The sequence below is a fragment of the Meriones unguiculatus genome, chromosome 8 (assembly GCF_030254825.1).
Source record: "Meriones unguiculatus strain TT.TT164.6M chromosome 8, Bangor_MerUng_6.1, whole genome shotgun sequence".
Classification (NCBI taxonomy): domain Eukaryota; kingdom Metazoa; phylum Chordata; class Mammalia; order Rodentia; family Muridae; genus Meriones; species Meriones unguiculatus.
In genome coordinates this window covers 15,784,536-15,811,521 of record NC_083356.1, presented here as the reverse complement: position 1 = coordinate 15,811,521, position 26,986 = coordinate 15,784,536, and the positions used below count along the sequence as shown (strand labels likewise).

The window sequence follows — 26,986 nt, the reverse complement described above, 5'->3', positions numbered from 1 at the left end:
CCAGTGAGCAGTCATCAGAGCCATGCTGGACAAACTCAGCCCAGAGACTTGGAAGATCTGTTCTTTCCAGGTGCCTCTGAGCAGCTTAACTGGGGTAAAGAACATTTGTGCAAAGCCCAGGTTGAAGTGGGCAGTGAGGACCTTGGGACCTGGCTAAAGGTTGGGTGTGCAAACTCAGAGGGGCCAGAGCACTGCCTCTTCTAACAGAGACTGAGTCCTGCCACTGCCACCTTGAGCCTAACCAGAGCTAAGCACTTTCCCTGTAGTGCTAGAGATTCTGCCTGTCAGTGAGGTATACTGACATCCCTCTTAGGGGTGTCAAGAATGTCTTGGGACATAACTGTCCATGGCCTGTTACCTCCATGGTCACTTGCCTCCTTGTCTGCCTGTTGTCCAGAGGCTTAGGGGGATCACCAAGCAGAGAAAGTCCAGTAGTCACCTCATCCCTTGTCAAGGAAAAATTCCCTGGAGTTACAGCTCATCATACAAATATAACCAACCCCCCCTCCCACCCCGCCCCAGTTCTGTTTGCCTTCTGTGCCAGTCTATGGCCCTTGGAGGAACTGGTGAGGCAGTGCATGGTGATGAGCAGTTGGTACTGGGGAGAAGCTGCGGGACTGTGTCTTCAACACCCAGCCTCGCTCCCAGGCTACCATGCTGCTCTTCTTCCCCGAGATGTAGGAGCAGGTTTGGCCATGGCCTGTCCTCTGAGTGCCTCCTTCTCTGGTCTCCTGAGTGTCCATCTGGCATCCATATGCTTCCGGTGCCATGTGTGTTAGCCATGGGCTTCTGTAACAATTCACCCTGGCCTGGGAGCCCGTAAACAACAAACATCTGCTTCTCAGAGTCTGGAGGCTAGACATCCAAGATCAGGGATCTAGGGTCTGGGAGGCAAAGCCTTCTTCCTGTGTCCTCAGTTGGCAGAAGGGATGTGGTTCTCTTGAGTCTTTTATTAGATCACTAATACCATAAAGACTTCTTTGACCTCAGGTCTTTCCCTATCCACATATTAAGATCATAGTTAGACAGAATGGAAAGGGCCTGATACTTCCAAGGGTGTTTTCAAGATGACCAGAAATTCCTGTGCAGTCAGGAGCCTCTTCCATGACCTAGCTGACAATCACCTTCACTCTGCACCGCCCAGAAGACAGCCTAGTGGCCGTGCCATATCTCAGGGTAGGGTAGAGGTCTGACAGGAATCAGAATTGGGACCATCCTGCCTGCAGTGCTATGCGCTGCCGCCACCATTGCAATGACTGTGGCCACTACCACCACCACTGCCATCCCCACTGCTTCCGAGATTATTGTGCTGACCATAGCCACCGCTTCTGCTGCCATGGACATGGTGATGGTGGTTGCCTTCAAAGTTGGCCAAAGAATGTGAGCACCTCCATCTTAGGTCAGCTGAGTGCATGCATTCCAACCCACTGCACACATGAAGATCAAAACAGCATGTGCAGGCGTGCAGCTGCTGCAAACCCAGTGCCGAGAGCAGAGGACTGTCATTAGGAGCACAGGGGTTCTGAGCACATGCCAACCAGCCCGCCTCAGCCTTTGTCTGCTTCACTCCTCAGTTCTCAGGGAGTCTGAGAGTTCCATCCCCTTGTGCTACAGTGTAAGCCTTGGGATGGTCCTGCTTAGCCTCTTCTCCCTTGGCTGAGCTGCCAGCATTGACAAGCATGAACTGGTAACACAACAGAGTGGCATCAGCATTTTTTTTTTTTTTAAGTTCTAAGTGAATTGAGAACCCTCTGGTCTGGGGTGACACTGACAAGATTCATCATACATTCGATCGGCCCCTCCAACTTTTTGGATTGTGGCCACCTTTCATGGTTGGCCCACCTGGATTGGGGCCCTTTGGCTTGTTTGTTGGATTGCTTTCTTTACTCATCCATCACCATTTCTCTTGGATACCGTGACCTGAAGCCTCTGGAGACAGGTCACTGTAAATGCATTTGAGACAGAGTTTGCTAAGGCCAGTACCTCAGGCAATGCCCCTAGTGTGAGCCACAGATACCATAGTAGTCACAACTCCTGTTGCCTCGTGAGTCAGGAATTTATCTTGGTTTCTGTTGTTCTTCTTGGCTGGCTTGTTGCTAGACCTTCATTGCTCAGGATGACCAGTTGCTTAGTGAAGCTGATCAGGACTGTCCCTATAGGGTCAGCCAGCCCTGCTGGACCCTACCCAGCTCCTTCACACAGGATGTTTCCCCACCTCTTGCATGTACAGTACAGGATACTAGGGCCTCCCACTGTTTGGCTAGGAGGAAGAGCCTCTCCTGAGGCATGCCATAGGTCTACACTGACATCCTCTTGAGAGGGGGAGGCGGAGTGGGAGGGTAAACTGCACTCCCCCTGACCCATTCTGCCTCAGTAACAGAGCCCCATTCTTGGTACAGATTATATCTCCAAATAATCCTTTGTAATAAACCTAATTCCTGATGTACATGAAAGCAGTCTGTGAACCTGTCACACAGTCAAATGATTTGACATCCCCCTTCCATTATCTCTCAGGACTGGGACCTCATCTAACTATCAATCTGTGATTCTGTCTGCACTCCCACTTATTAGCATCTTTTCTAATCATTATCTGATGACATTGTCACTGTGGAGACTGGCCTCTAGGAACAGCAGTAACACCCCAAATGAAACTGGGCAATTTTTTAAAATCAGTTTCTCCTTGCTGGGCACAGTGGATATCACTCGGAGCAGAAATTGAGCTGTATGTATTTAGAAATCAATTGAAAAGACCACATCCCTCGGCTCTGGATGTGAGTGCCAAATCTGTCTGTTCTTTCCAGGGCAGCACTGCTTGCTCCACTTATTTGCAGACGGATCTCATCAGTTGTGAAAAATGCTTCATGGCAGAGCCCAGTTCAGAAAACAAGTCTTGTTTATCTACAAGCTGCCTTCCTTGTGTTCCCTGCTGGCCCTGAAACCTGTGTCCCAGGCTAGGCAGTTCTGGGGTCTCTCAATTGCTGTGGCCTCCAAGAAGCTGTGATGGAGTGGCCGTCCGTGCCATGGCAAACACACGCTCACACGCCCTCCCTGCACAAAGAGCCTAGAACAGGTAGGCAGTCTGAGAGGGTCTTAGGTTCCCGAGCTGGGGCCTTCAGCTCTGGTCCTCCTTGGCACACTTCAGTGGGGTGGCCTTTTCCTTTCTCTATCCCCAAAGCAGTGTGTGTAAGATCTGAGCACCTTCTTATATGGTGTACTGTGTATATGCATGTGTGTTCTTAATCCTTTAGGGAGGTAAGATGGCCTCCATTTGAAGACTCAAAGGTAGTGTTTTGGCCAGAGTCACACAGCTGGTACCTGGCTTTGTGAGCTGGGCCTAGCTTACCTTGGAAATCTCAGCCAGCACGCCATTATGCAGCCAGGTACCTTGATTCTGTAAGAAACGGAAGTTTTACCAGTCATCTGCTTCAAAGAGCTTGGCTTTCCTAAAAAGGGAGGGCAGGGCAGGAGGAAGGAAGGAAAAGGCCGATAACTTGGTTTAAAAACTGCTAGTAGAATCTATTGGATTCTACTAGTTCTAAAGCATAGGTTAGCCCAGTAGTATTTTTAAGCCTTATCTGAAATTTTCACTCTTCCAAATTGTGATCTGTCATAGAATGTGTGGGCTTTCTTGCATTGTTATGCCATTGATGGTACTGATAGAACATTAGTGACATCAGCCTCCTGCATGCTCAGCCTTCTGCCAGACTGGTAATGTGTGCCTGTACATGCTGCTGCTGGGTCTGGTGGCTTCATGCAGAGGTTGGCTCCTTCTAGAACTGGCCAGCTTTAACATTCCCAGTGGGAAGATTAGGGTTGTAGAGCCTGAATTGTTTACTTTCTTTCATCCACCCACGTACCCAGCTATCTACCTACTCACTCCTCCCCATTCACTCACATATCACCCCACCACCCGTCCATCTACTCACCCGCTCACACACCATCAACCACTCCTGCATCCATCCTTCCATGTAGTTGCACACCCACCCTCTAGTGAGCCAGGCACCTTTCCGAAGACTTCTATGTTAATGGACCTCCAAATGGCATTTACTTTATTTTCAGCTAAAATGTTTTTATGAAAGCTGAGAGTTCCTGAAGGCACTCTTGTCTGCCATTTTAACTTTTACACATGTGTGCTGTGACCTTGAGCTAAGCATGTACCCATATGTGTCCATTCCCTTTCCTTCTTATTTATGACACACTGAGCATGCTCAGAAACACATTGCTTAACAACAATGCTCAGAAGTGGGCAGCACCTAAATAAATGTGCATAGGCTCTCTAAATGAAGTTTCCATGCTTCCTGCCTGAGAACAACTCTCCTTACCTGCTCATAAATCTCTGTTCTTACATCTTGGCCATGCGTGTGTGGCTTTAACTCACAAAGGTGTGAACCCATTTTGTTCCTTTGGTTACTAACCTTCTCCTCTCAGCCTTGTGCTGGGACATTCTGAGCCTTTGCATCAGGGCACTTGGAGACAAGGATGAAGCACATATTGTGCAAATACTGAGATTCACACAGCTTCCCGGAGGTAGGTGCGAGAAGTGTGCCCCTACCCAGCCTTGACTTTGAGGGGATCCTCAAACTCTTCTCAGGCAGGGGAACTATTCAGGTGTGTCAGGACCCCAGAGCCAGGACTACCCAGCCTCTTTGAGTTCAAGCCTTGCCTCTGAGGAACAGACATAGAGGTCCCCAAATTGATGGAGACCTAAAAGTAGTATTTGCCCTCATGAGTCCATAAATCTCAGACTGGAGTACTTGGCGGTGACCCTTTAACATTCTTGAAAACAAAAGGAAAGTGTCCTAACAGCAGAGGATTTACGGCCTGGGTTTTACTGGAACCAGGAAGTGAAAAGCCCTGCGGTCCAGGCTAGTTAATTAGTTTTGAACGGTTTCCAGGAATAAGCTTGCATTTTAAATATCACCATCAATGAATGCCATTGCACACCTTCAGTGCAGTGACAGCCTGGAATGGCTTACAGAGCCAACCCCTGAGAGTATAGGGGCCTTCTCCCAGCTGGTGGCCCTTTGTAGAATCCCTCTGCATATGCACTGTGGGACCAGCCAGGAAGAGCCTGCTCAATATCGTCTCCAGAGCCCTGCCTGGGACAATTTAGAAAGTCTGGCAGGCACAGGAGCCAAGAGGCTTGGTTTGGTTTAGTCCTTCTCTTGTAGATTAAGAAAAAGCTAGAAGCTTCACCTCATGTCTGAAGCTTTTCCTCCTATGTAGGATGTTAACCAGTCCCTCCTGTAAGGGCACACTGCTCTTAACCTTCACTGCCTTCCCAAACTGACATTTCTAGGTAACTGGTTTCATGTGCTTTAGGAGATTAAAGACTAGACAGTCCCCATACATACATGGGGCTGAGAGCTTTTCCAGAATATCAGACCTTTGGCTTTTTAGGAAAAACCTGACCTCCCTCGCCCTCACTTCCTGAGCCAGGCCTTCATTCTCCACTGACTCAGCCCCTGGAGTGCCTGGGCTTTTCCAGTGACTGAATCTTAGACATGTCCTTCCCAGGCTTTAGAGCTCAGAAGCTGTGTCTTCTTGATGGGGCCCGTGAGCTCAGGTCCAATGAGGAAAGACGACTCTGTTGGCACAAGCTAAGAGCCTAGAGGAGGTGGGTCTGTTTCTGCCAACCTCTCTCCCCCAGCCTGCAAGCCCCACACCTGGCTCATCTGGAGCCCAGGAGGTGAGTGGCGCTGAGGTTGTGGGAGTGGGTAGTGGGTAAGTTGCTTGCCTCTGAGGTCCTTCCACAAAGAGCCACAGGCTGCCTGCCAGGCCAGATCATGGTGCCCATGAAAGCTGAGGAAGAGCAGGAAAATCTTGAGGCTTGTGACATGGTAGAAGCAGGCCAGTGCTGAGGCAGAGGTCAGAGTAGACACCTGATGACCAGATGACCACATCACTGGCCTCCAGGCACCCATATCCCATGCTATAGTCCCAGGCTGTCTTTCCACTCTCTCCTCCCAAGCCCTCCTGACACAGGCTAGACTGTCACAAGTCCTCAGATTAGTCTGTACTTCCCTGACTTCACTGGCTTTGCATCAGTAGCATCTTTTCACCAGACACTCACTGAACCTCCTGCCCTGTGAGCCCTGTTTGATCTGTCTCCTCCTTTCCTGTCAGCTTACACGCAGCTCAAGATAGTCAGCAGGGCCATTTTACCATTTTCCCCATTTCCCCAGCCATGCTTCAGTGAAGCCTAGGCCTGGTCGAGCTGAGTTGCCCTTGGGCTGATGGCCCAAAGTGTTTCCTGAATGAAGAAGAAATGTGATCTCTGTAAAGCTGTGGGCTCCATTGCACATGGTGATGTCCCATGTGTGTGGCTAAGGCCAGAGCCCCATCTGCAGCTAGCTACACAGTGTCAGAACAGTGTCTACAGGAAGACACCAGCCCTGGCCCCAGTCCCTGCTTCTATGAGAAGGCCTGCTTCCCAGCATGCATAGCCCTCCTCTGGCCAAATCTAGAGTTGGCCACTGAGTCCCAGACCGTGTATCAGAAGAAACATCTGGCTGCCTGTTCCACTGCCCAGCCAAAATCAATTCCTGTCTGAGAGGTAATCCGATTTGATTATCTCTGAACTATTATGGAAAGGCGGAGGTGCTGGACACCCTGGCTGGAGATTTAGAGACCCTGTTGGTGGGGAAGACATGGAAGATAACAGCTGTGTCTGCCTGGCCCAAGAGGCTGTGGGTCAGCCCTTCCCATCTGTGGAATGAAGCCTACAGAGTTTTCCTAAAACCTCTTCATCAGTTCTACCTAGCAGCTGTGCTCACAAGGCTCTGGCCTCACAGACATGGATGTGGGAAGGTTTACCAATCTCGATTGCCTTTTATCCACATAGACAGGAAGGCACATAGGGTCCACGTGCTCATGCTCTTCCTGGAAAGCTCCTCCCCTCAGACCCCTGTCTGTGGAAGGGGTGCTTCTGTGACCATTGAGTGGTTATAGGGACTTGGGTGTGGCCTGAAGGCTGCAGGATTTGGAGGACGGCTCTTAGTAAGGAAACATGAATACAAAGCTGGGAGTGCAGGTCAGGCTCACTTAGGAAAATAATTCAGAACCAGATTACAGACTTTTAAAAAGTCAACATACTGGGCTGCAGAGATGGCTCAGAAGTTAAGAGCACTGGCTGCTCTTCTAGAGGTCCTGAGTTCAATTCCCAGCAACCACGTGATGGTTCATAATCATCTATAATAAGGTCTGGCGCTCTCTTCTGATGTGCAAGTACACATGCAGGCAGGATACTGTATAAATAATAAATAAACACATCTTTAAAAGTTTAAAAATTCAGCAAATACTACACACCAAAATTAGGAAGTAACTTCATGTCTCTATTGCTGTCCACCTATTTGAATTCTTTATTGTTTTTTTTTTTCATTGGTGTGTGTTAGTTGGATGAGTGGGGCTTTTATTTTTACATTTGCATAAATGCATATAAGATGCATTGATTTTCTTCAACTCTCCATGACTTTTCATATCCCCATCCTTTTTTCCCCCTTCAAATATCCCCTTTTACTGTCATGTCCCTTTTCTCCCCCTAGATTCCATATAGAAAACACTCATTTTGATTCTTGACACTGGTTACCCTAACAGGATCTAGAATTCTGTAGAAGACAGTCCTCCAGGAACAACTGTGACAGAGTATCTAAGTTAGGTTAGTTAGCCTCTGAGTATACCTGTGAGGGATTTTCTTGATTAGGTTAATTGAGGTGGGCAGTCCCTTTTTCTGGGCTGGCAGAAAATGAGCTGAGTGTCAACATTTGCCATTCTCCTTCTCGGCTGTGGATACAGTATGACTAGCTGTTTCAGGCTCTAATTGTCCTGACTGGATTAGAAACCAAGATCAACTCTTCCTTCTTAAATTACTTTCGCTAGTGTGTCTATACTATAGCAACAGGAAGAAAAATCCATCTGCCTTTCCGAGTATGGTTTACGTCACTTAACATGATCATCTCCAGCTCCGTTTATTTTCCTGCAAATAGTATAACTTCATTCTTCAGGGCTGGATAAAACTCCACTGTGTGTGCACACAGCACATTTTTCTTTATCCTTCCATCCATCTACAGAAACCTTGGCTGGTTCCTCTGTGTAGTAACTGTGTCCTGCTGTGGTAAGTGGACGTAGATTACCCTCAGTGTACCCAGGGGTAGTGTAGCTGAGTCACACTATGGGACTGTTCAGTTTCTTGAAAGACCACGGTCCTGGTCTCCATGGTAGCTGTACTAACTCCATCCCAGCAGCTGTGTAGCAGTGTGTGAGGATGCTTCTCCTTCTCCCCCAGTCCTCGCCAGCATCTGTTGTGGTGAGAAGCTCTTCTGACTGGGATGAGATGAAATTTCAGTGTGGTTGGTATGCATTTGCCTGCTGGCTAAAAAGGAACTTTTTTCATACTTTTTTTTTTTTTTTTTTTGAGGGGAGTGGGTGCTCTAGGGATCAAACTGAGGGCTTGAGCCTGTTCAGTAAGTACTGTACATTAAGATGCAGTCCCAGGTTTATTGACCATGGCCAGGTCTTCATTTGAAAAGTGTGTTCAATTCAGTAGCCCACTCACTGATCAGATTATTTTCCCTAGTGAATTTCTGTGTTGAGCATTAAATCCTGTGTTGGCTGATGGTCTGCAGGGCTTCCTCCCGTTCTGTGGATGTCTTTCCATACTGTTGACTGTTTTCTTTGCAGGGAAGAATTACGTTAATTTAATGCAGCCCATTTGTCATTGTTGCTGTCATTTTCTGAGCTAGTGGAGTCCATTTCAGAAAGCCCTTGCACACATCTAGATTTCCACACACTCCCTGCTTTCCATTAGTGACTCAGACTTTCAGGTCTTACATTAAGGTCTTTGATCCACTTTGAGCTGATTTTTGTGCTAGTGTCTCCTTAAAAAGGGAGATTACTAAGCAATGGCACATCTGTTCCTCCTTTCCATCTGTTACCCCTGGCCCATTAACCTGTTCCTCTCCATTAAGTCCCGTGTACCCCCCATGGTACGCATGACCATCACTGTTACCAACATCTGTGAGCTGTCCACTGAAGGAGAGAAACACTGGTGGAATGTGGGGCTGTTCTCCTTCATATGACACTGCTTTGTGTCCTTCAGTCTTAAGGAAAAGCTAGGAAGGGAGTAGACTTTCATACTGACTCCCTTGACCAATGTGTATCTTGAAGTCTAAAGGAAAATCTAGTAAAGAAGTAGTCTTCCATGCTGGCACCCTTGACTAGTGATTGCTATTGTGGGCATCTATCTAGAGACTGCAGGGTGGCAGTTGAAACTCTGGCTGAAGATTTCCTCTTGTAGGGACCTCCTTTCAGAGCCATCCTCTTGTCCCCTGTAACACCAGCTGGACTGGACTGCTTCTTGAGCAAACAGTGGGATAGTAACATCGAAGGCCTCTGTGGCTTCTGGCTCCAAATGGCTCCTCAGAGAGTAGTGCAGGAAGGAGAAGAGGATCAGAGCTGCACCTAAAGTCTGGCCCTCATTAATATGCTCTTGGCTCAAGGCCTGAGGACCAGGATGGGCTGATGAGCTCTTGCCTAGGGTAGGGGAGCAAGGCTATGGGGGGAAGTATGAGTCTGGGACCTCCTCTGTTGTATTAGAGAGCAGGGAAGCTCTCTAGGCTGACACTGCAGCCAGCAGTTTCATTCTTCCCAGGGTCATGCCAGGAGAAGGTGCTGAAGGACTGCCATCCTAAGGGCACTGTGGACACTCACATGGAAGGTGGGCATACTCAACCCCGCACAGCCAGACACATCAGGGAGAGACCGTCTTTGTCCTTTGTCAGGCAGCAAGTGGGGGTCCCTTGAGTGGTCCCCAAAGGTGAGATCCTACCACAGGGCCATGATCTACTGAAGACTTTCTAGGAGGAGGCTGCTCCCAATCCATAGATCTTTTTGCAAACACTTGAGAAAGATTTGAAACAAACATAGGCAGAAAGGGACAACATATGGCATGAGAGAAAAAGAACAGTTGGATTTAACAGAAATCTTTTTTTTTTTAAGTCTCTAAACAGTTTGTAGATCCTGTGTGAGACCCTAGACAAGGAGTGAGTCGCAGCATCACCTTTGTCCTGGTTTGTACCACACCCTGGCCTGGATGGACTGAGTAAACCCTGAGGAAGTGGGAGATGCCAAGGAACATAGTTCTCCCAGTGCCTCTTTCCCAGGGTGCCTCTTTCCTTTCACGTGGTACCTCAAGGCTCGGGTCATGTGATATTCTAGGGTCTGTCTCTTGAGGAATGCATACAGGACCAATGATGACAGGCATGCTCGAGACCTATCTGTGATCTGGTAAGGACATACTTGGTCTCTACGATGGCACTCTCAGAGCTTGCAGGGGTGTGCTTGTGGCCGAGGCCTTATTAACCCAGAATCTACGTGGCACACACAGCTGTCGGATGGCATGTTGTGTGGCTTCCATTTATCATCCTCACATGATCCTCTCAACGTTCTAGAAATGGGGATTTAATTAGATATTTAGCAAAATACTGCCCAGTGTTTACCCTTAGAGCAGGCTGCATTGTTCATTTTGCAGAAGTGAGTACCCCTGCACAGGCAGTGGTGCTCCCAGTCACACCGTGGGTAGTACTCAGTGCACACAGTGGGGTAGCACCCTCATGGCTGCCTGTGGCCGGGTGGAAGCTCTAAGGTGACCATCTGCAGATGAGCTGGGAGGGGAAGTGGCAAAAAGAAACTGGTGCAGTCTTCAGTGTCCATTGTGGAGGCTCAAGAAGGAAAGTTCTGGAAGACAGCAGTGACATCGGAGCTAGGGCACTTAGGGATATCTGTGTGCTCTGCGGCATTGGTCTTTTGAGGGTTTTATGACTTCCTGAAAGTGTCCTAACAGTGTGATTTGCCTGTAACCACTTGTGATGCAATCTCCAAGTTAAAGGATATGTGACATCTCTATGCTGAAGTCTCCAGACTCAGGTGGCCTCACGGAGGAACATGGCAGAGACCCCAGAGTCCTCCATCAGGGCATGGAGGGATGTCTGTACCCTCAAGTGAAGTCAGAAGCCTTGGGCCCAGCTCAACTTCACTGTGCAGATGCTGTCTCTAAGCCTGTTCTTAGAGTAAGAGAAAGCTAAGAAGGGTCCTCTCAGCTCATAGAGCTCTGCGTGCCCCTGGGACAAACGACACTGGGCTCCATAGCACTGTCCGTGCCCCATCCAGAGTGGATGCCATGCAAGCAGGCGGTACTACTTGGCTGCCAGCACTGGGAAATCTGAGTACCCATCTAGTGGCACTGGGAGGCCGGAACGCTCAGAGCTGCCAGAAACAGCCTTTCTCCCATTTACAAGTTCTTTTTTTTTTTTTAACACTTAGGGGGTGAAAGGTTTCGGGCGAGGGCTCTGCCTGTATGCCAACCTGTGCCAGGATTGTCCCTTCCATCCAAAGTGCTTATTGCTTTGCTGCCTTATCTGGTTCAGCAAGTGTGTTAGATGACCTGAGCCTTGGTTGCCTGCTTGCTTGGGCCTTTCTTCCCAATTTGTTTGTGTTCCTTAGCTGGCACTCCTGCAGATCCACTCATTTGCTCTACACATTCACAGGCCAGCCCAGATTGATCTCTGAGGCACAGTGAATGGGCAGCACTGCTGACCTCCAGGCCTCTGCATGGCATCTCACCTGCTCCCTGCCCTGGCCTGAGTCAGGCCCTTCTTTTGGACCCTTACATGCCTATCTTGCCTCTGCACCCACAGAGTTCCCATGTGTAACCTTCCCTTGAGGCCAGATGGGAGGAGACCAGTTCTACTCTACCTGTGCCTCTTTCCTTCGGTGGACAGTCCACAGATGTGAGCCGCAGTGATGGCATGTGCACAAGTGGGTATACAGTGGCTGAAGCCCTTTCTCCCACTGTGTGCAGAGAGGCCCAAGGAAGCTGCGGAGATTCAGAATGCCAGTGTGTCATTATGTGGAAGAAGTGTTGCATCAAGGCCTGCCGTGCCCTGGGCTCATGCTTACACCAGGGCCTGTTCCCTTAACACAGCCTGTGAACTGGAGCTCCCCGTTCTGTTGAGGAGAGGAAGAGCCAGCTCACCTGTCTGGTTCCCATGTGTACACAGCCAGCAAGGCTGTGAGGGCTGGACTGTCGTTCCCAGTACACCACTGATCATACTGAGGAGATTTCTGTGACACTCGGTGCCCTCTCACGCTCTTGGTTAGTGAGGGATTTTGTGTTCACTCCCACATTCTCAACTGAGACAGGTCATGGCTTTCTGGATGCACTAACGTGGAAACTGACCTTTCCAGATCCCAGACCCCCCACCCCACACACACTGTGTGTCTTTCCACCTGGCTTCCCCAACAGCAGAAAATCAATGTGAGAACTCAGAGCTGGACAACTCCAGAAATTGAAGAACTTTTACAAAGTATATTATAAGGAAAATGCCATTTTCCTAGTCAACCTGTGAACTCAGCTCCATGACAGTCAGTGATGAGCCTTGAAATGCAGCCTTCACTGTTGGGCCATTGCTAGGAAGGGGCCTTGAAACCCAGTTCTCTCATGACCTACTCTGAAGGACAGGCCTCCATTCCTTGGCTGGAATCTTGGGTAACTAAGGAACACTGGGCTGTGCTGGCTGCTGAGTTTTGATGGGCACTGAGTTGTGCTGGTTTTCTGGGTTGTGGTGAGTGCTAGGCCTGGCTTCATCTTGTGCTTGGGGCCATTCTGGAATGTCATCTCCCTGAAAGTTTTTCAGGCTTCTGTGGTCACAGACAGCCTTACCTAGAAGGTCCCATCTTGCCCTGGGGTTAAAGAGAACCCTTGATGAGCAAGGAATGGAAGGCTGAACCTTAGATATTTATAAAAGGAATGAGAGGTCCTGTCCTGTGTGTAGGTGTCAGCGTACGTCACACAGAGCCCAGGTGCCCTGGCCCAGCAGTTCTGTCCTGCTTCATCTGCAGCCTGTTTAGACTAGAGTCTTCCACACAGCCCTGTGACAGGGGCAGGGCTGCACTGGCTGCACCTCTGGGCTTTCCTGCCTGTTGGTAGCAGTTCCACTTTGGGCTGTGGTGGAGCAACATTCACCAGCTGCCCTTGAGTATGTCTAAGAAGCTGAATCTGTACCTTGCTCTCATTTTAGTAGGAGGCTTGGTGCTTGGCGTGGCTCTGCCTGGCACTGCACACACTCTGAGTTCAAAGGGCTTCTTCTCATGGCTGGGCTGAGTTCACTCTGTCACTTCCAAAACAGAGTTGCAAAGACAAGCTGGGCCTGATGGAAAGGTGGAAGGCAGCACTTGAGGTCTGCTGGAGGACTGTGAGTAGAGGAGTCTAGAAATAAATGGGTAGAAATGCAACCAATAGAGAGGAGACAGAGTGGCCAGAATGGGCTGGTCAAGTCTAGGCCTGCTTAGGCCCAGGACCATGTTCTCACTGCACCTCCCACTGCCTGCTGATGATGACAAGTGGTTTGGCTTGTGCCCTCCTACATTCTTGCTCTATTACCAGAGGTGTTTCATGGATATGATGGCAGGACCTGAGTACCAGAGAATGTCCATGTATTGCCTGAGGCTCCCCAGAATAGGTATCTCCTGTCCCTGTGTATAGCCCAGCAGAGTCAGGGCTGGCTACCTGAGCTTTGGGGAGGCTAGGGAACCTGCAGATGCCTTCTGTGTCTCCTAGCCAGCTTGCCCGAAGCTGGGAGCTGCCACTGGCTATAGGCCTGGAGTCAGACTGGGGAGGAATGACAGCTACTCTGAGAAAGGCCCAGGATACCAGACCCACAGCTACAGTGCCATGGCCCCCACTGTCCACCCCACATCTGCCTCCCAGTGATAGCTCTGAGATTAGGAGCTGGCAGAGGCCTCACAGAGGACCTCTCCACAGGCGCTCTCTCTAGGGATCCCGGTGTGAGGGCGGTGAGTCTGCTGCTTTGTAGATAAGAGTGGAGGCATAGGCTCCTTCCCTGTGATCACATCCTGCCTTAAGCCCCATCACCTTCCCCAGTGATGCCTCTGGGGACCACATGGTGCCACATCCTGGCCCTAGGTGCCACAAAGCAAGAAGCCTGCTTGGGATGAAACAGACTCTAATCGCAGTGCTTGGATGTGAGCATTCTCTGTATGTTGATCAGAAGTCTCTCAGCGTGCTGGGAGATGAAAGTGAGGCCGGCTCTGCTGGAGCCTTTGTGCCAGCCCTGCTTTCAGTACCAAATGCTGTTTTTCTCTTTAGGAAAAAAAAAAATGAAATTAATTACAAGGACAGTTATGTCCCTGTGCTGTTGTGGGCTCTTCAGAGGATGGCTCTGCTGAGACATCTCTTCCTCTCTCCACCCTGAGTGGGATGTCAGTCCAAGAGAGGGTCAGCCAGTATCCACTGCTCAGTCCCAGCCAGCTGTCATTCTCCTATTTTTAGTCCTGATCTGGACCCAAACTTGACAAGATTCTCAAACTCATAACTGGATTGTCAAAGAAGTCAACTGTCAGAGCTGGAGATAGAGCCCATGGGCTGGGCTAAGAGTGAGGCAGGAAAGGACTTCTGCGACAGAGTCCACTGTGAGCAGGCCCTGAGGGGCAAATGGGGATACCATGGACCCTACAGCTCCTCCTGCAGGAATGAGGCCAGCTAAGACCCAGACAGGCAAGGGGACCTGTGCCATTGTGCACTGAGGTCAGCCCACTCTGAGTCGCTGGCTTTGTTGGAGGCAGAGATCCCTAGTTGGATGGGTTTAGACCACTGACAGAGTGCCTACCACAGAGGCAGTGTGTAGGCGCAGCACATCTGCCCTACTATGGTCTCTTCTCTGCCACTGCCTCCAGATTAAGTTTTGTTTGCTTTTGGTTTACAGGATGATAGCTATTGAGTGGCCCTACAAAGCAAGGGATAGAACAACCTGTGCAGCCCCGTCTGTGCCTTGCAATGGATATGTGGCAGGGGGCATATTGAGTGTGGCCCTCCCACCCTGTGGTTCTTGTACCACAGAAAAGACCTGTTCTATGTACTCCTGAGCTGAGGCCACACAGGAAGTCCCAGACAGCTTCGACTGAGACTCCTAGCTTCTAAGTTCCTGGACCAAATGGAGGTTTATACTAAGAGGCCATGGTGGTCAAGCTCAGGGTCAGGAGGGTAGCCTAGCAGTCATGACTGTAGCTTACACAGAGACCTTAGAAGTCAGGCCCTACCATTCTTGCAGAACTGCAGCCTTGTCCTATTAGTAGGTTTGGGCAGCTCTGGGGCTGCAGCCTTTAGCTGATATCATCTGCAATCCTGAGCTGCAGTTCCTTGGGACCACTTGCCCTAGGCTAGTACCTGGCTCCCTGGGCAGAAATCCCTCAAGTCAGAGACTTACTCCTACCAGAACCGTCATAATTAGTCTGTGTCCCACACCCGACAGCACTGAGCATCCTAGATGTAGGTTTCAGGAGGCTGGCATCTCCCATGGGAAAATCCAGTGGGTACAGGTTTTAGGCAGAACAGTCCCTGACTACCCACTCCTCCCCTCAGCATCCTCTGTGCCATAGGGGCCAGCATAACCGTGAATGCAAGCTGGTCAGCCTCATGCTCTGTGTGCAGGGATGCACATGAGTAGCTCCACACTACTCTCTGGAATGATTATCAGTTCAAGAAACCTTGTGGGTGCCAAATATTGAAAAGTGAAAAGGCAGCCCTTCTTCCGGGCATGTGGCATGGCATGAGTCCCTCCACTGTGCAATGGGGTTTGCCTAGTCCTGCTGGTAAAGAGACACTGCCAGGCCAGCTATAGAGGAGGAAATGCTAGGCTCGCCTTGGAAAATGGAAACCATGGTTTGAGTACTCTCAACTGCAAAAATACAACCCTTAGAAAACAGCATTTTAAAACAGGGAGCCACAGGATAGCCCTTCCCACCCCAAGCCCAGCTCTTCAAGAGAGGGACCATTTCCTGCTACTTTGCCTCTGTTGCCATAAAAAGGACTGTGAGTACCAGCATAGCCCCCTTGTCATCTCACTTACTATCATGCTCTGGTATATTGGTATATCTTCATGCCTCTTGAGAACATATTTTTAAAGTGCTAAATAAACACCCCATTGTATGAGCTATGCCAAGGCTTTTTGTTCACCAGCAGGGGTAGTCTTTTTCTCTAACACTTTTTTACTAAAGAAGTTTAAATATAGAAAAATGGAAGACATGGTTGAGTGAATACCACCTTGATTTGGCAAGCAGAAAAACTTATTCAGCAATTTAATAGTCAAGGGTTCAGGGGTTGAGCATGGTGTGAGCTACCAGGAAGTGAGTCATTAAGACCAGCACCTTTACAGTGCCGTGGTCAACATGACTGGGCTTCGAATCGCCCAGGAGATTGGAGAGGTATACCTCCCAATGGCACTGTGAGAGTGTTTTCAAAAATACTTAACTGGGGAGAGACCTACTGTAGATGTGGGGCCGCCGCATCGAATGGACTGATGGGAAAAGGGGAAATATAGCCAGCACAGCCCTCGCTCTGCTTCCTGGCTAACAAAGTGAGGGCTGCCTTGCTCTACTGTGGCCCCCTCCATAATGGGCCAAACCTTCTGAAGCCATGAGTAAAACAACCCTTCCTCTAGTGAGTTGTTTGTCTCAGTTGTTCACAGCAGTAAGAGAAATGTCCGAGGTAGTCTGTATGCACGGATGCACACAGGCCTGGGACCTTGGCCACAGCAGCAGCGTTCACTCAGGTTCACTGCTGCCAACCAGTACCCAGATGCTCTCCATTTCTCCCCAGATCTGTGTGTGTGCATGCTAAATGTAATATGCACGTCAGCCTTGGGTACCTCATGGGAATGGAGCTTTTGAAGTGAGGGATGCCAGTTGGCCACAAGTTCCAGGACTCTTGCCTCCATCACTGGGATTACAAGCACACACCATGTCCTGTGTTCTCGTTGCTCTTACTATGGGTGCTAGGGACCCAGCTCAGATTCCCATGCTTGGGCAATAAGCACTTCACTTTCAGAGCCATCTCCGTAGCTCCAGGTCTGTGGCAACTGTTCTTGCCCGCAGAGTGGGCTTATACCTTGTGGGTTTGTGCCGGGCTTGCTGGTGGCCCTTGATGTCTCCAAGTTGTCGTCCTCAATCCATTGTTGAGAGGATCTCATCACAGGCTTAAGGACTGCTTGCCCTTCTGTTTTTGTGAACCTCTTCCTGTCTTTTGCCCATTTGTTTCAGAGTATCACTAATCTACCACACACACACACACACACACACACACACACACACACACACTTCCATTTTACACATGTGCCTACCACAAGAAGATGTTTCATGTTGACTGTGGGCACAGCCCCAGCAATCCAGTGTAGATGAGTGCAAATGTCCTTCTGCTTGAGGTCTGTGGGTTTAAGCAGAGCTGTGACCTGCAGCTTTCTAAACTCAAGGTTTGCAGAGACTTCAGAGGCTGGGGACCAGAGTGAGGATGAGGGTGAATTGTGACCCAGAGACAGCTGCTAAGGCACAGGTGAGCCCCCGGAAGGCGGAGGGCATAGAAGTCCAGGTCCCAGAGCCAGGCGCAGGCAGCTCTCTGTCCTGACCTTCGCCCCACTCTACCTTGGGTCCCAGATTCCATTTCCTTCTCTGTAAAGGGGTTGTGTGAAGGTTCACATGGCCAGGGCTATAGTAGTGAGGGTACAGAAAGGGCAGCGCCTTAACAGAACCTGTGTGTTGTGCTTCATATGTTTCCTGTTTGCTCCTCCCCACCCCCCAACTCTGCCCTGAGGAGGGGACCATGGTTGATGGTCACTGAGGGCCATTGTGAAGGCAGCAAGGAAACTGGGCATGGTTTCCTGGGGTCCTTCCTCTGTGTGGCTGGTTCTGGGTAACTATCCTCTTCCTTGGAGGGGTCCTTTCCTCTCACTTATATATCAGGGTGGCCCTCAAAGGGATAATGTTGTTCCCTGTCTGGCTCTGGTTGTTCCCTCTGCCTTCTGAGCAGATGAAGACAGGCCGTATCATTCTGTTAGAGGTGTACCTTCCACACACTCCTCTCCCCTCCTACTCCCAGCCATCTTCAATGCCTCAGTTTCCTCATTTTGAAAGACTGACAAGTTTGAGAGAAAGGAGTCCAAAACTCACCTCCCAGGAAATCGTGTGCTCTGTCCTGTATGTCTCCAGCAGTGGCCCAAGTGACACCGGGCCTTCTTTCCAGGCAAAGAGCAGATGGGCTCCTTGCAGCACCTCCAGTCCTCGGCATTTCTGGCCAAGGCACAATGTTGAGCTGAACAGGATAGGAGGTGGGTTAAACCAATTAACCCTGATGCCTGCATCGTGTGACAGGGTGGAGGCCCCTCCTTCATCTTTCTCGGGGAGGAAAGCGACGAGGAGAGACAAGCAGGCCCTTTTAGCCCTGTCCTGATTAATTTGTTCATCTTTGCATGTTGGCAATTTGTAAACCTCAGGCTTGAGTAGCTTTAAGCAGACCTGTGTGTTCTCTGCAGTGCAGGAACTGCTGATGAGCTTGGCCTCCACGCCCACAGTCTTTCTACACACAGGGCCCAGGGGCGCCAGGAAGCAGTAAGACTCAGGGCAGAGCCACTAGGAGATGCATTCATTCATGCATTTATCTTTGTTTTCTTGGATAAGGTTTTTACATATGGCCCAGGCTAGCCTTGAACTTGGATTCCTTCCACCTCAACTTCAAGTGCTGGAACTATAAACCCACACTACACAACTGGCACCACTTAAGGGGAGGAAGACCTCACCTATCAGTGGACTAGGGGAGGGGCATAAAAAATGAGCCAAAATAAATCTTTCCTCCATTAAAAGGGGGAAAAAAGGAAATGAAAAGGGACAGAGGGACAAGAGAAGGTGTGTGGTGGCTATTCTTGCCTGTCAACTTGATTAGATCTGGAATTAACTAAAACCCAAGGAGCTGGGTATACCTGTGGTGAATTTTTTTTTTTCTTAATTAAATCATCTGAAGTGGGAAGGTCCATTTTTAATCTGTCTCTTTTAGGTGGGAATACACACCTTTAGTCTAGATCTTTTGAGATAGGAAAATTCACCTTTAATCTGTGCCACACATTCTGCTGGCAGCCTATATAAAGAACATGGAAGAAGAAAGCTTTTATTCTGCCCGCTTCTTCCTGCTGGCAAGTCTATTCCTTCACTGGTATCAGAGCTTACTAAATCACACACACACACACACACACACACACACACACACACACAAATGTATATCTCTCTATATATTATAGAGATAGGTAGATGATAGATAGATAGATAGATAGATAGATAGATAGATAGAGCCATTCTCTAAGTTCTCTTCCTCTAGAGCATCCTGACTAATAATACAGGCTGGTAGCTAGGGTTTCCTCTGTGCAGTTACTCTGGGCCTAACTATCTGTGCAGGATATGAAAGCAGAAGTAGGGCTGAGAATAAGAGTGAGCTACAGTTATCTGTATGCATGAAAATGCCATGATGAAACCCATTTTTATGCTAATTAAAAAGTTTAGTGTAATGAAGTTTAACAAAACCCTTTATTTAATTCAGCAAAGCCAGAATGCTCTCATTTTAACCTGCATTCCATATAGAACTACTGAAGAAAATCTTTGCCTCCTTTTGTCTGTACCCATTATCCAAAATGCATACAGGTTCTGGCAGCAGCACACATCACCCCATTTCAGATGTCCTGTGGCCCATAGCATCCAGGCAGGCATGCCACTCAGTCACTTGTGGCTCAGTCACAGGTCACATTGGCTTCTGCTAAACATGATCCCTGTTCATTTCTTTACTTCCTGTTACTGCAGGGCTGGCCCAGGGGTAAGGGACAGACCTCTGTCCACCTGGGAAATTCCCAGTGAATGAATGATTCGGCCTTCTCATCCTGTTAGCTGGAGGACACTGCCCAGGCTTTCTCCCCACCCCTGTAAATAGAGAACCTCTGTAGCCAGACAGAGACACCGTTAGAGGGCATAAACAAGAGCAGTCCAGTGTGGACATGGCAAATCTAGCAGCAATCAGGCCACCCCTTGATTCAAAGTAGACCTTCTGTTTAGCTTTTGCTAATGCATGTTATTTTGAAAAGGTTAGAAAAGAGACAGGTGTTTAAAAAAAAAAAATAAAGTCCACCTTCTTCCCTGTCACCACCAGTCACATCAGAGCCAATCAGACATGCCTGTGAATCCGTGTGGTCATATGGAAAGGTAATATAAACACATACTGCCAACATACCCCCATCCACAGACAGCAGTGTCCTAGAGCATGGAGGCCAAGGTGTGCCCAGGAGTTCAGATAGTGTCTGGTTCATTATAACACTGGCAGCCACTCTATGGCCAATGTGGCTGGTCACATAGCTCTGTCCCATTGTTTTAGCACTTTGCTCTTACAGGTCTTTGTGGCTGTGGGAGTCCTGGGCTGATACCTTTCTCTTCAACTCTTATGTGGAACATCCAGCTGGAAGCTGCAGTGCTGTACCCCACATCCTAACCCTGCCTGGTCACTGGCTCAGCCCATGGCCTCCTGCATTTCATCACAGTCCTGAAGCAGAAACTGGGTCTATCCTGCATATTCTTTACCCTCTGTTTCCCTCTCCAGAGAGTCCTAATGTACCCTGACTAGAGTCCAGTGGGTTCTGGTCATGCCATGATAGCTGTCACCAACACATTTCTGCAGGGTGCAGGGGAGGGCCACATTGGTACCTCCCAGGGCCGGGTACATTTTGCCTTTTGTATAAGAAGCCTTGTGTCTTGGAGCTTGGTGTCTATGACCCTAGTGCTGGCAGGCAGTGGTGCTCCTCACCCAACTCAGGTATATATTATCCACTAGAAGAGTTATATGAACTGCCATCAGGCCAAGGTAGGCTGTGTGCAAGAATACTTTAGAGAACACTGCTTTTAGTCAGCCAGAGTGCACCTGCCCTGAAGGTTGGCTGGGGTTTTCCCAGGACAGAGGCACGGTGGTTTGTTTACTTAGCCATTCATGCCCTGGTCAGCCCTTTGGAAATGTTTTTAATTAAATTCAATTCATTTTGCATCTAGGTTGGAATGGGAAAGGCGGGTTTAGCGATATGAAGGGCACTACCTTCTGTCTCTCTGTGGCCTCAGGAACAGCAAGGGTGGTGCAAGCATGCAGGGTAGCCAGCTTGTAAGAGTGACAGACACTGGAGGGTGTGCAGGCACAGTGGCTCCCTGGGGTGGTGGATTCCTACCCACGGCAACATCACAGCCCTTAATGGCAGTTCATTTTCATAGAACCTGCCTTATCCCTGTTGCAGCCAGTACTCCAGCAGGAAAGCAAGGTGCTACTATCCTCAATCTCTGAGTATTCTGCCAAACAGGTCTTGATTGTTTTCTTAAGCCTGCCTCATGGTTGAGGACATGGCTCAGTTGATAAAGTGCTGATGAGGACCCAGGTTGGACCCTCACAACCCGTGTATAAAGGGCTAAGTCCAGTGGTATGTGCTTGTAATCCTAACACCGGGGAGGTGGACACAGGCACATCCTTGGGGCTTGCTGGCTGGCCAGCCTACCCTGATCCTACAGTGAGCTCCAGGTCTCTGAGGTAGACAGCTCCTGAGAGCAGCACCCAAGATTGTCTTGTGTCCCCCACGTGTGTATGTACACACATTGTCCTCCCTGAAGGGACCTGTGTTCAGGAGTGATCGCCCTGTGCATACAACACTGCAAAGCACTGACCCCCTAGACAGATAAACTCATTGTCAAGCAGCAGACAGCCAGTTTCTTTGGAGCCTTGTCTCTTGGAGCCTCCCCAAGGGCCAGATACGGCAGCAAGGCTATTAGAGAGGGCATCCTTTAGCACTTCACACGGAGCAGGCTGAAGCAGCCTGGCTTGTGGGGCTTGACCCAGCATCTTCCAAAGTGCCAGTGCCTGAGGCGAGGCGCGGTGTACCCTGCTCTCAGAGCACACCCTGACCAGGCTGCTCTGTAGAATGGACTGTCTGGACCTATATTGTCCTGTTGGAGAACCATAGTGTCCAGAACATGGCCAAAGGCCACCATTGAGGCCCTAATCCCACTCATCTGGGATGTCTACCTGGGCTGTGTCATGGGCATTAGTAAGCATCTAGAGTTCCTCAAGTGACCACATCTCTGAACATACGCTCAGAGCTGAGAAGCACTGACCCACAGGACGTGCAATGGGTTCTATCACTTTTGGTTCCTCACTGACCGCAGACTACACAGGGGCCCTCCTTTGTTCAATGAAAGACAGGCCTAGCTGAGAAAGACAGGTGTATAACCCCCCACTGCACACTCACAGCCGGCCACGGCTTCGCAAGTTACTGATTGCCTCCTGTACCAAGTCAGTGATGGACAACAGTCTCTAATAAATGCACCATGTTCCCCAGATGGGAAACACTCACTCCTGCCTGCCGCAGCAGGAAGACAAGCCTTTTTAAAAGAAGAAATCTGTATTTAAGGCCATGTTTGTCTGTGTTCTTTGCCTGCCTTAAAGGTCACCTGGATAGATTTTTCCTTCTTTAGCATTGCAGGCCGTGAAGAGCCGGGCATTTCCATTCTCCCTCCATCCAGTGAACTTGGGGGACTAAATTAGATTCTGAAATTGAGTGTGCAGTGGAGTCGGTAAGTTACCATAATGGGAGGGTATTGCTTCTCACCTTGCAAGTAGCGAGGTCATGATAATATGAAGCGAAGTGGATTAAAAATAAAACCAAAGGTATTTATTTATGACCTGCTCAGAATTGGATTGGCATCCGTGTAAGTTGCATCTAATGGTGGAAGACAGTAGACTGATGTTGATGTGTCCCCGAGGACATGCTGCCAGGGAGACCTGCTCCATGAATTCAATTTAAAGGCCCACAGAAGGTATCCAAAATGCAAAGGAAATAGAGGCGGGGGAGCAACAGTAAATGGCGATTAGAGAACGTCCTGGCTCTCGTGATTGGGCTGTGCAGCCCTGGGGCTGCTGGAGGTTCCCTCTTAACTCGGTTGGGCATGATGGGGCAGAGCCAAGCCTGCGCTACTGTCCTGAGCACTACTGTGGCCTCTCCTGGTTCTACCCATCCCAACCATGCTATCCTAGCCCACATTAATGGGCAGCTCAGGCTATCTAAGTAGCTATCTGGAATCTTGGTGGGTCAGGGTCTGGGAAGCAGGCCCTGCTGAGCTGTGCTCTTTTGAGGCCAGCTGTTCTCTGTCTCTTGTCAGCTGTCTGGAGCTGGAGCAGGATGACTTCAGGGCCCAAGTCCTGTAGAACTAGAGTCTGAAGAACCATTGGGAAGGAGTGTACTGCTCCCTGGCAGGGGTGGCCTGCCATTCCCAGCCATTCCTCTTTGGAGACTCTTCTGTGCAAATGTGTCATAACCACATAGACCTCCAAGGCCACTGTCTGCTTGATTCCTCCGAGTATTGCAGTCTCCCAGGACCCGCCCTGTCCTTGATGAAGTTCCAGAGACTCTGTATGTGAGCTGTCATCTGATAGGACAGGCCAAGCTGTTGATGCCATGATATGTGGGGGTCACTTGCGTGTTACTTACTGTATTACCCCCAAGACCTTGCAATTTTTTTTTTTTCTATTGCTGGCATCATTTGTTGTTAGTAACTGCTGTCTCAGTATTGTCTGTCTTTAGTTCCAAGCTCTTCACTCTCAGACATCCCTGAGATGTGGGGAGTGTCCCCAAGCCCCCACTCTGAGTAATGGCCCAGTACAGACTTGGGGTTTGGATAAAGCAAAGGAGATGTAGCATGGAAATCCCAAAGCAGAGCTTTTCATCCTTGATGTCAGAACTGAATGACAGTGGCAGCAGCTGCCCAGTGTGTGAATACGGTGTGCAGTACATGTCGGTGTGTGTCCACCGAGTGTATTGGGTGTCTACTGTGTGCCCACTGTATGCAGTACATGTTCAGTGTGTTCGGTACATGCCTGCTATGTGCAGTGCGTGTCTGCCATGTGCTCCCTGCATGCAGGAGTGTCTAGTGGGTTCATCGTGTGCCTCTCTGGTGCTGGACATGGTCCATGTGTCATTCCATTGGCCGGCAGACCAAAGGAGGTCCCTGGGCTTCTAGGTAACATGGATGATTGTCTCTAGGTGCTCAGTTGGGCATCTTGCTGCCCAGTCCCTCTTTGTCAGAACTTGTTACCTTTGGTCTTCGGGAGGAATATGGGACAGAGGTGGCTTTGTTGCGGGGCCTCTATGCTCACTCTGCCTTGTGGTAGCACATTGCTGAGACCTGAGGTGGTCACCTGATACACAAGGAAGTGTGTGCCTCCGACTATTAGAGAGAAGTCATGTGTTGCTCTCTGGTCTCAGGGAATCTTTGGATTCTCAGAATTCTCCTGCAGTCTGGCCCATGAAAGACCTCTGGCCACGGGGATGACTGCTGCTGTCTCCCTGGAATATCAAGGGTTTCACAGCTGAAAAGGGGGCCTGATAAACTACTGATAAAGGGATCACAACTGCAGTGCTGGGAAGACCCACAGTGGCTTCTCAGAAGCTGAGCTGGGTGGCAGATAAGACTGTAAAAGCCAGAGTCTGGCTGGGTGGGGTTCAAGGCTGAGTGAGTGGGTAGGGCCACAACAGCTGAGGGCACTGCCCCTGCTTCTCTCCTACTATGACTGAGTTCTCCCATGTGTGTGCTGCTGGGACCAGGCCTCCAGCCCTGGGCTCTCCCTAACTGTCTGTCTCTTCCCCCAGGAGTTGCTGCTCTTCCTCCAGAACCTGCCTACTGCCAGCTGGGATGACCAGGACGTCAGCCTGCTGCTGGCCGAGGCATATCGCCTCAAGTTTGCCTTCGCAGATGCCCCCAATCACTACAAGAAGTGAGCTTGGGGCCCATGGCAGTGGCCTCACCCTGGGAACAGTATCCCCTCCCTGCCTGAGCAGTCGCTGGCCTCTGGCCTGGTCCTTTCCTGGTGTTGCCTAGCAGAATGGGCCCTGGTATGGTCCAGGACTAGCAGGATAGGCAGCCTCAGTTTGATGAGATACCAAAGAGAGCCCAGGAGAGAATCTTAGCTTCAGAAGCTCAGTGTGGCCAGGAGTGTTCCTCACCCTGGCCCTTCCTTGCCAAATGCCCTTCCTTGGGCCCTCAGCTCAGACAGCCAAGAGGAAGTTTCCCTCAGAGAGGCCTGCTGTATGGGTGCCAGGCAGGGGTGGGCAGCCATCTCAGGCCTGCTATGAAATGCACAAATCCATTCTGTCGTGAAAGAATAAAGTCCAGACAAAATGCTGAGCATGCTTTGGACTAAGCTAGGATTTTTGCACACAGAGCCTCTAATGGTCGCCATGTTTAGGCTTGACCTGATTTAAACCCGGCTAGATCAGGAGTTGGGTCGTGGGAGGCTGCGGAACAAGGAGAGGCCAGAGCAGGCGGAGACTTCTCACAGTCACCTTACTTTCTGTCTTTAATTACCCTACTCCCTGTCCTTGCAGGGAGAGGGGTCAAAGAACCCTCAGGTAGGCAGGGGTTATTGTCAGTCAGGGCCCCAGAGACTGTCTCACAGGCCCACACTTGGCCATGATAGGATAGGAATGAGTGGTTCTGCAGTCCCAGCATTGTACATGGAGCCTCTTCCCACCACTCCATGGATAGGAATAGCCAGGGGCTGCTGGCCTGGGGTCCCTTCATGCTATACTGGTTTGGAGCCTTTGCCTCATGTTGCTGGGCTACTCCAGGGCCCTCAGACTGGCTTCTCACAGGCGCTTCCAGGTCTGCCCCAGGCCGCCTGGCCTCTGTGAGGTGGGATTCCCAAGGACCACCAGTCTACCTGTAGGGCAAGAGTCTCAGACTCCTAGAGCAAGCTCTTGCCCTCAGTTACCCACTGGGGCCCGCTCTCTGACCTGTCCCTTCTTCAGGAGCAGCACACCACTGCCCAGGCACTAAGACACTGCCCGAGGCTGTAGGAAAGACACATGGAAGACGTGTGCCTGCTTCTGTTCAGATCTTCTTGAGTCAGATGGGGCATGACATCAGAGGGCTGTGCAGGCAGTCCATGTTCAGGATCAGCAGGGGAACATGATCCCTCAAACCAGTGCCTGTCCTGGGTGAAGGACACCCAGTTGTGAGGAAAGCTGCCTCAGTGTGGCTCTGTGGGGAAGCGCCATCCTTCCTGACCCTTCCATGGTGCTGATCACCCCTCAGCAGGAAGGGCAGGGTCATAAAGATCTGGCCCACCGTGTTTTGTTTTGTTTTTTAATATATAGGATGACAAGGACCCATGGGGTTAACTTGAGCCCTGAATGTATTTTCATGTGTGCAAATGCTTGACTGGGTGTAAGGGATGCTGGCAACAGTCTTGCGTCTGAGCCATGAGCTGAGCCAGGCAGGATGTGTGCTTTGAATGTGATGTGTTGGAAACACAAAATAAAGACACTTCATAAGGCCCATGGTTTTTACATTTTTTTATTGCATTTATTTGGGGGAGAGGGTTTGTGCACCTGTGTCATGGCCCAAGTGTAAAGGTCAGAGCACAACTTGTATCGGGAATCAAACTCAAGATGTCAAGCTTGGTGGCAAGCTTCTTTACCCATTGAGCTGCCTTGCCAGCTTTGTCTTGACTCACTCTTCAAGGCTCAGGTCTGTCCCAACACTGGTCCTTGTGCTTTAGGCCTTTCCTTGGTCACAGCAGTACTGTGGTCTTGCTGACATGCGTGGGACCTCAGAAGAGGAAGGAGTACCTTGTCCAGGTGACATGGGGAAGCCACTTGCTGGGAATTGCGGTAGGAAACAGACCTGGCTCTGATCCTCTAAAGTGCATTCTGGATTTTCCCAGGAGCCAGCAAAATAAGTGCTAGGCGACCAAATCCTCTGCCAGGCTCTGGACAAGAGGCAATTCTAAGTCCCTGTTGTAAAAAGCCTTACTGGTTTGGCCCTGGGATCTGGGCCCCTCCTGCATACCCCCAGGAACTCGGGGCATGTCACCCTACCCTGTATAAGACGACCTCCAGCAGACAGGTGAAGGACTTCAAGAATGCTGCTCAACCCCTGCTTGAGGTCTTCCCTGCCTGGCACAGGTGCCTGTGGCCCAGGGTTCCTAGACAAGCCCCACCCTGAGTGGTACCCAGCACACCCAATCCAAAGAAAAGACCCTGTCTACCTAGCTCTCCTGCCGTTAGATGCTAGAAGTGAC

General features: G+C 49.9%; 1 protein-coding gene across 5 annotated transcripts in view; it reads left to right on the top strand.

Moving 5' to 3' along the window:
• The window catches only part of Tbc1d22a (TBC1 domain family member 22A), a 275,967-nt gene extending 249,726 nt beyond the window's left edge, over positions 1–26,241 (top strand). For all 5 annotated transcript variants that reach the window (XM_060388866.1, XM_060388865.1, XM_060388863.1 and 2 more), the window contains one exon: positions 24,555–26,241. In XM_060388866.1, coding sequence (XP_060244849.1) covers positions 24,555–24,683 — 129 coding nt within the window. In that variant the 3' untranslated portion in view covers positions 24,684–26,241. The remainder of the gene's footprint in view (positions 1–24,554) is intronic.
• The last annotated feature ends 745 nt before the right edge of the window (positions 26,242–26,986 follow it).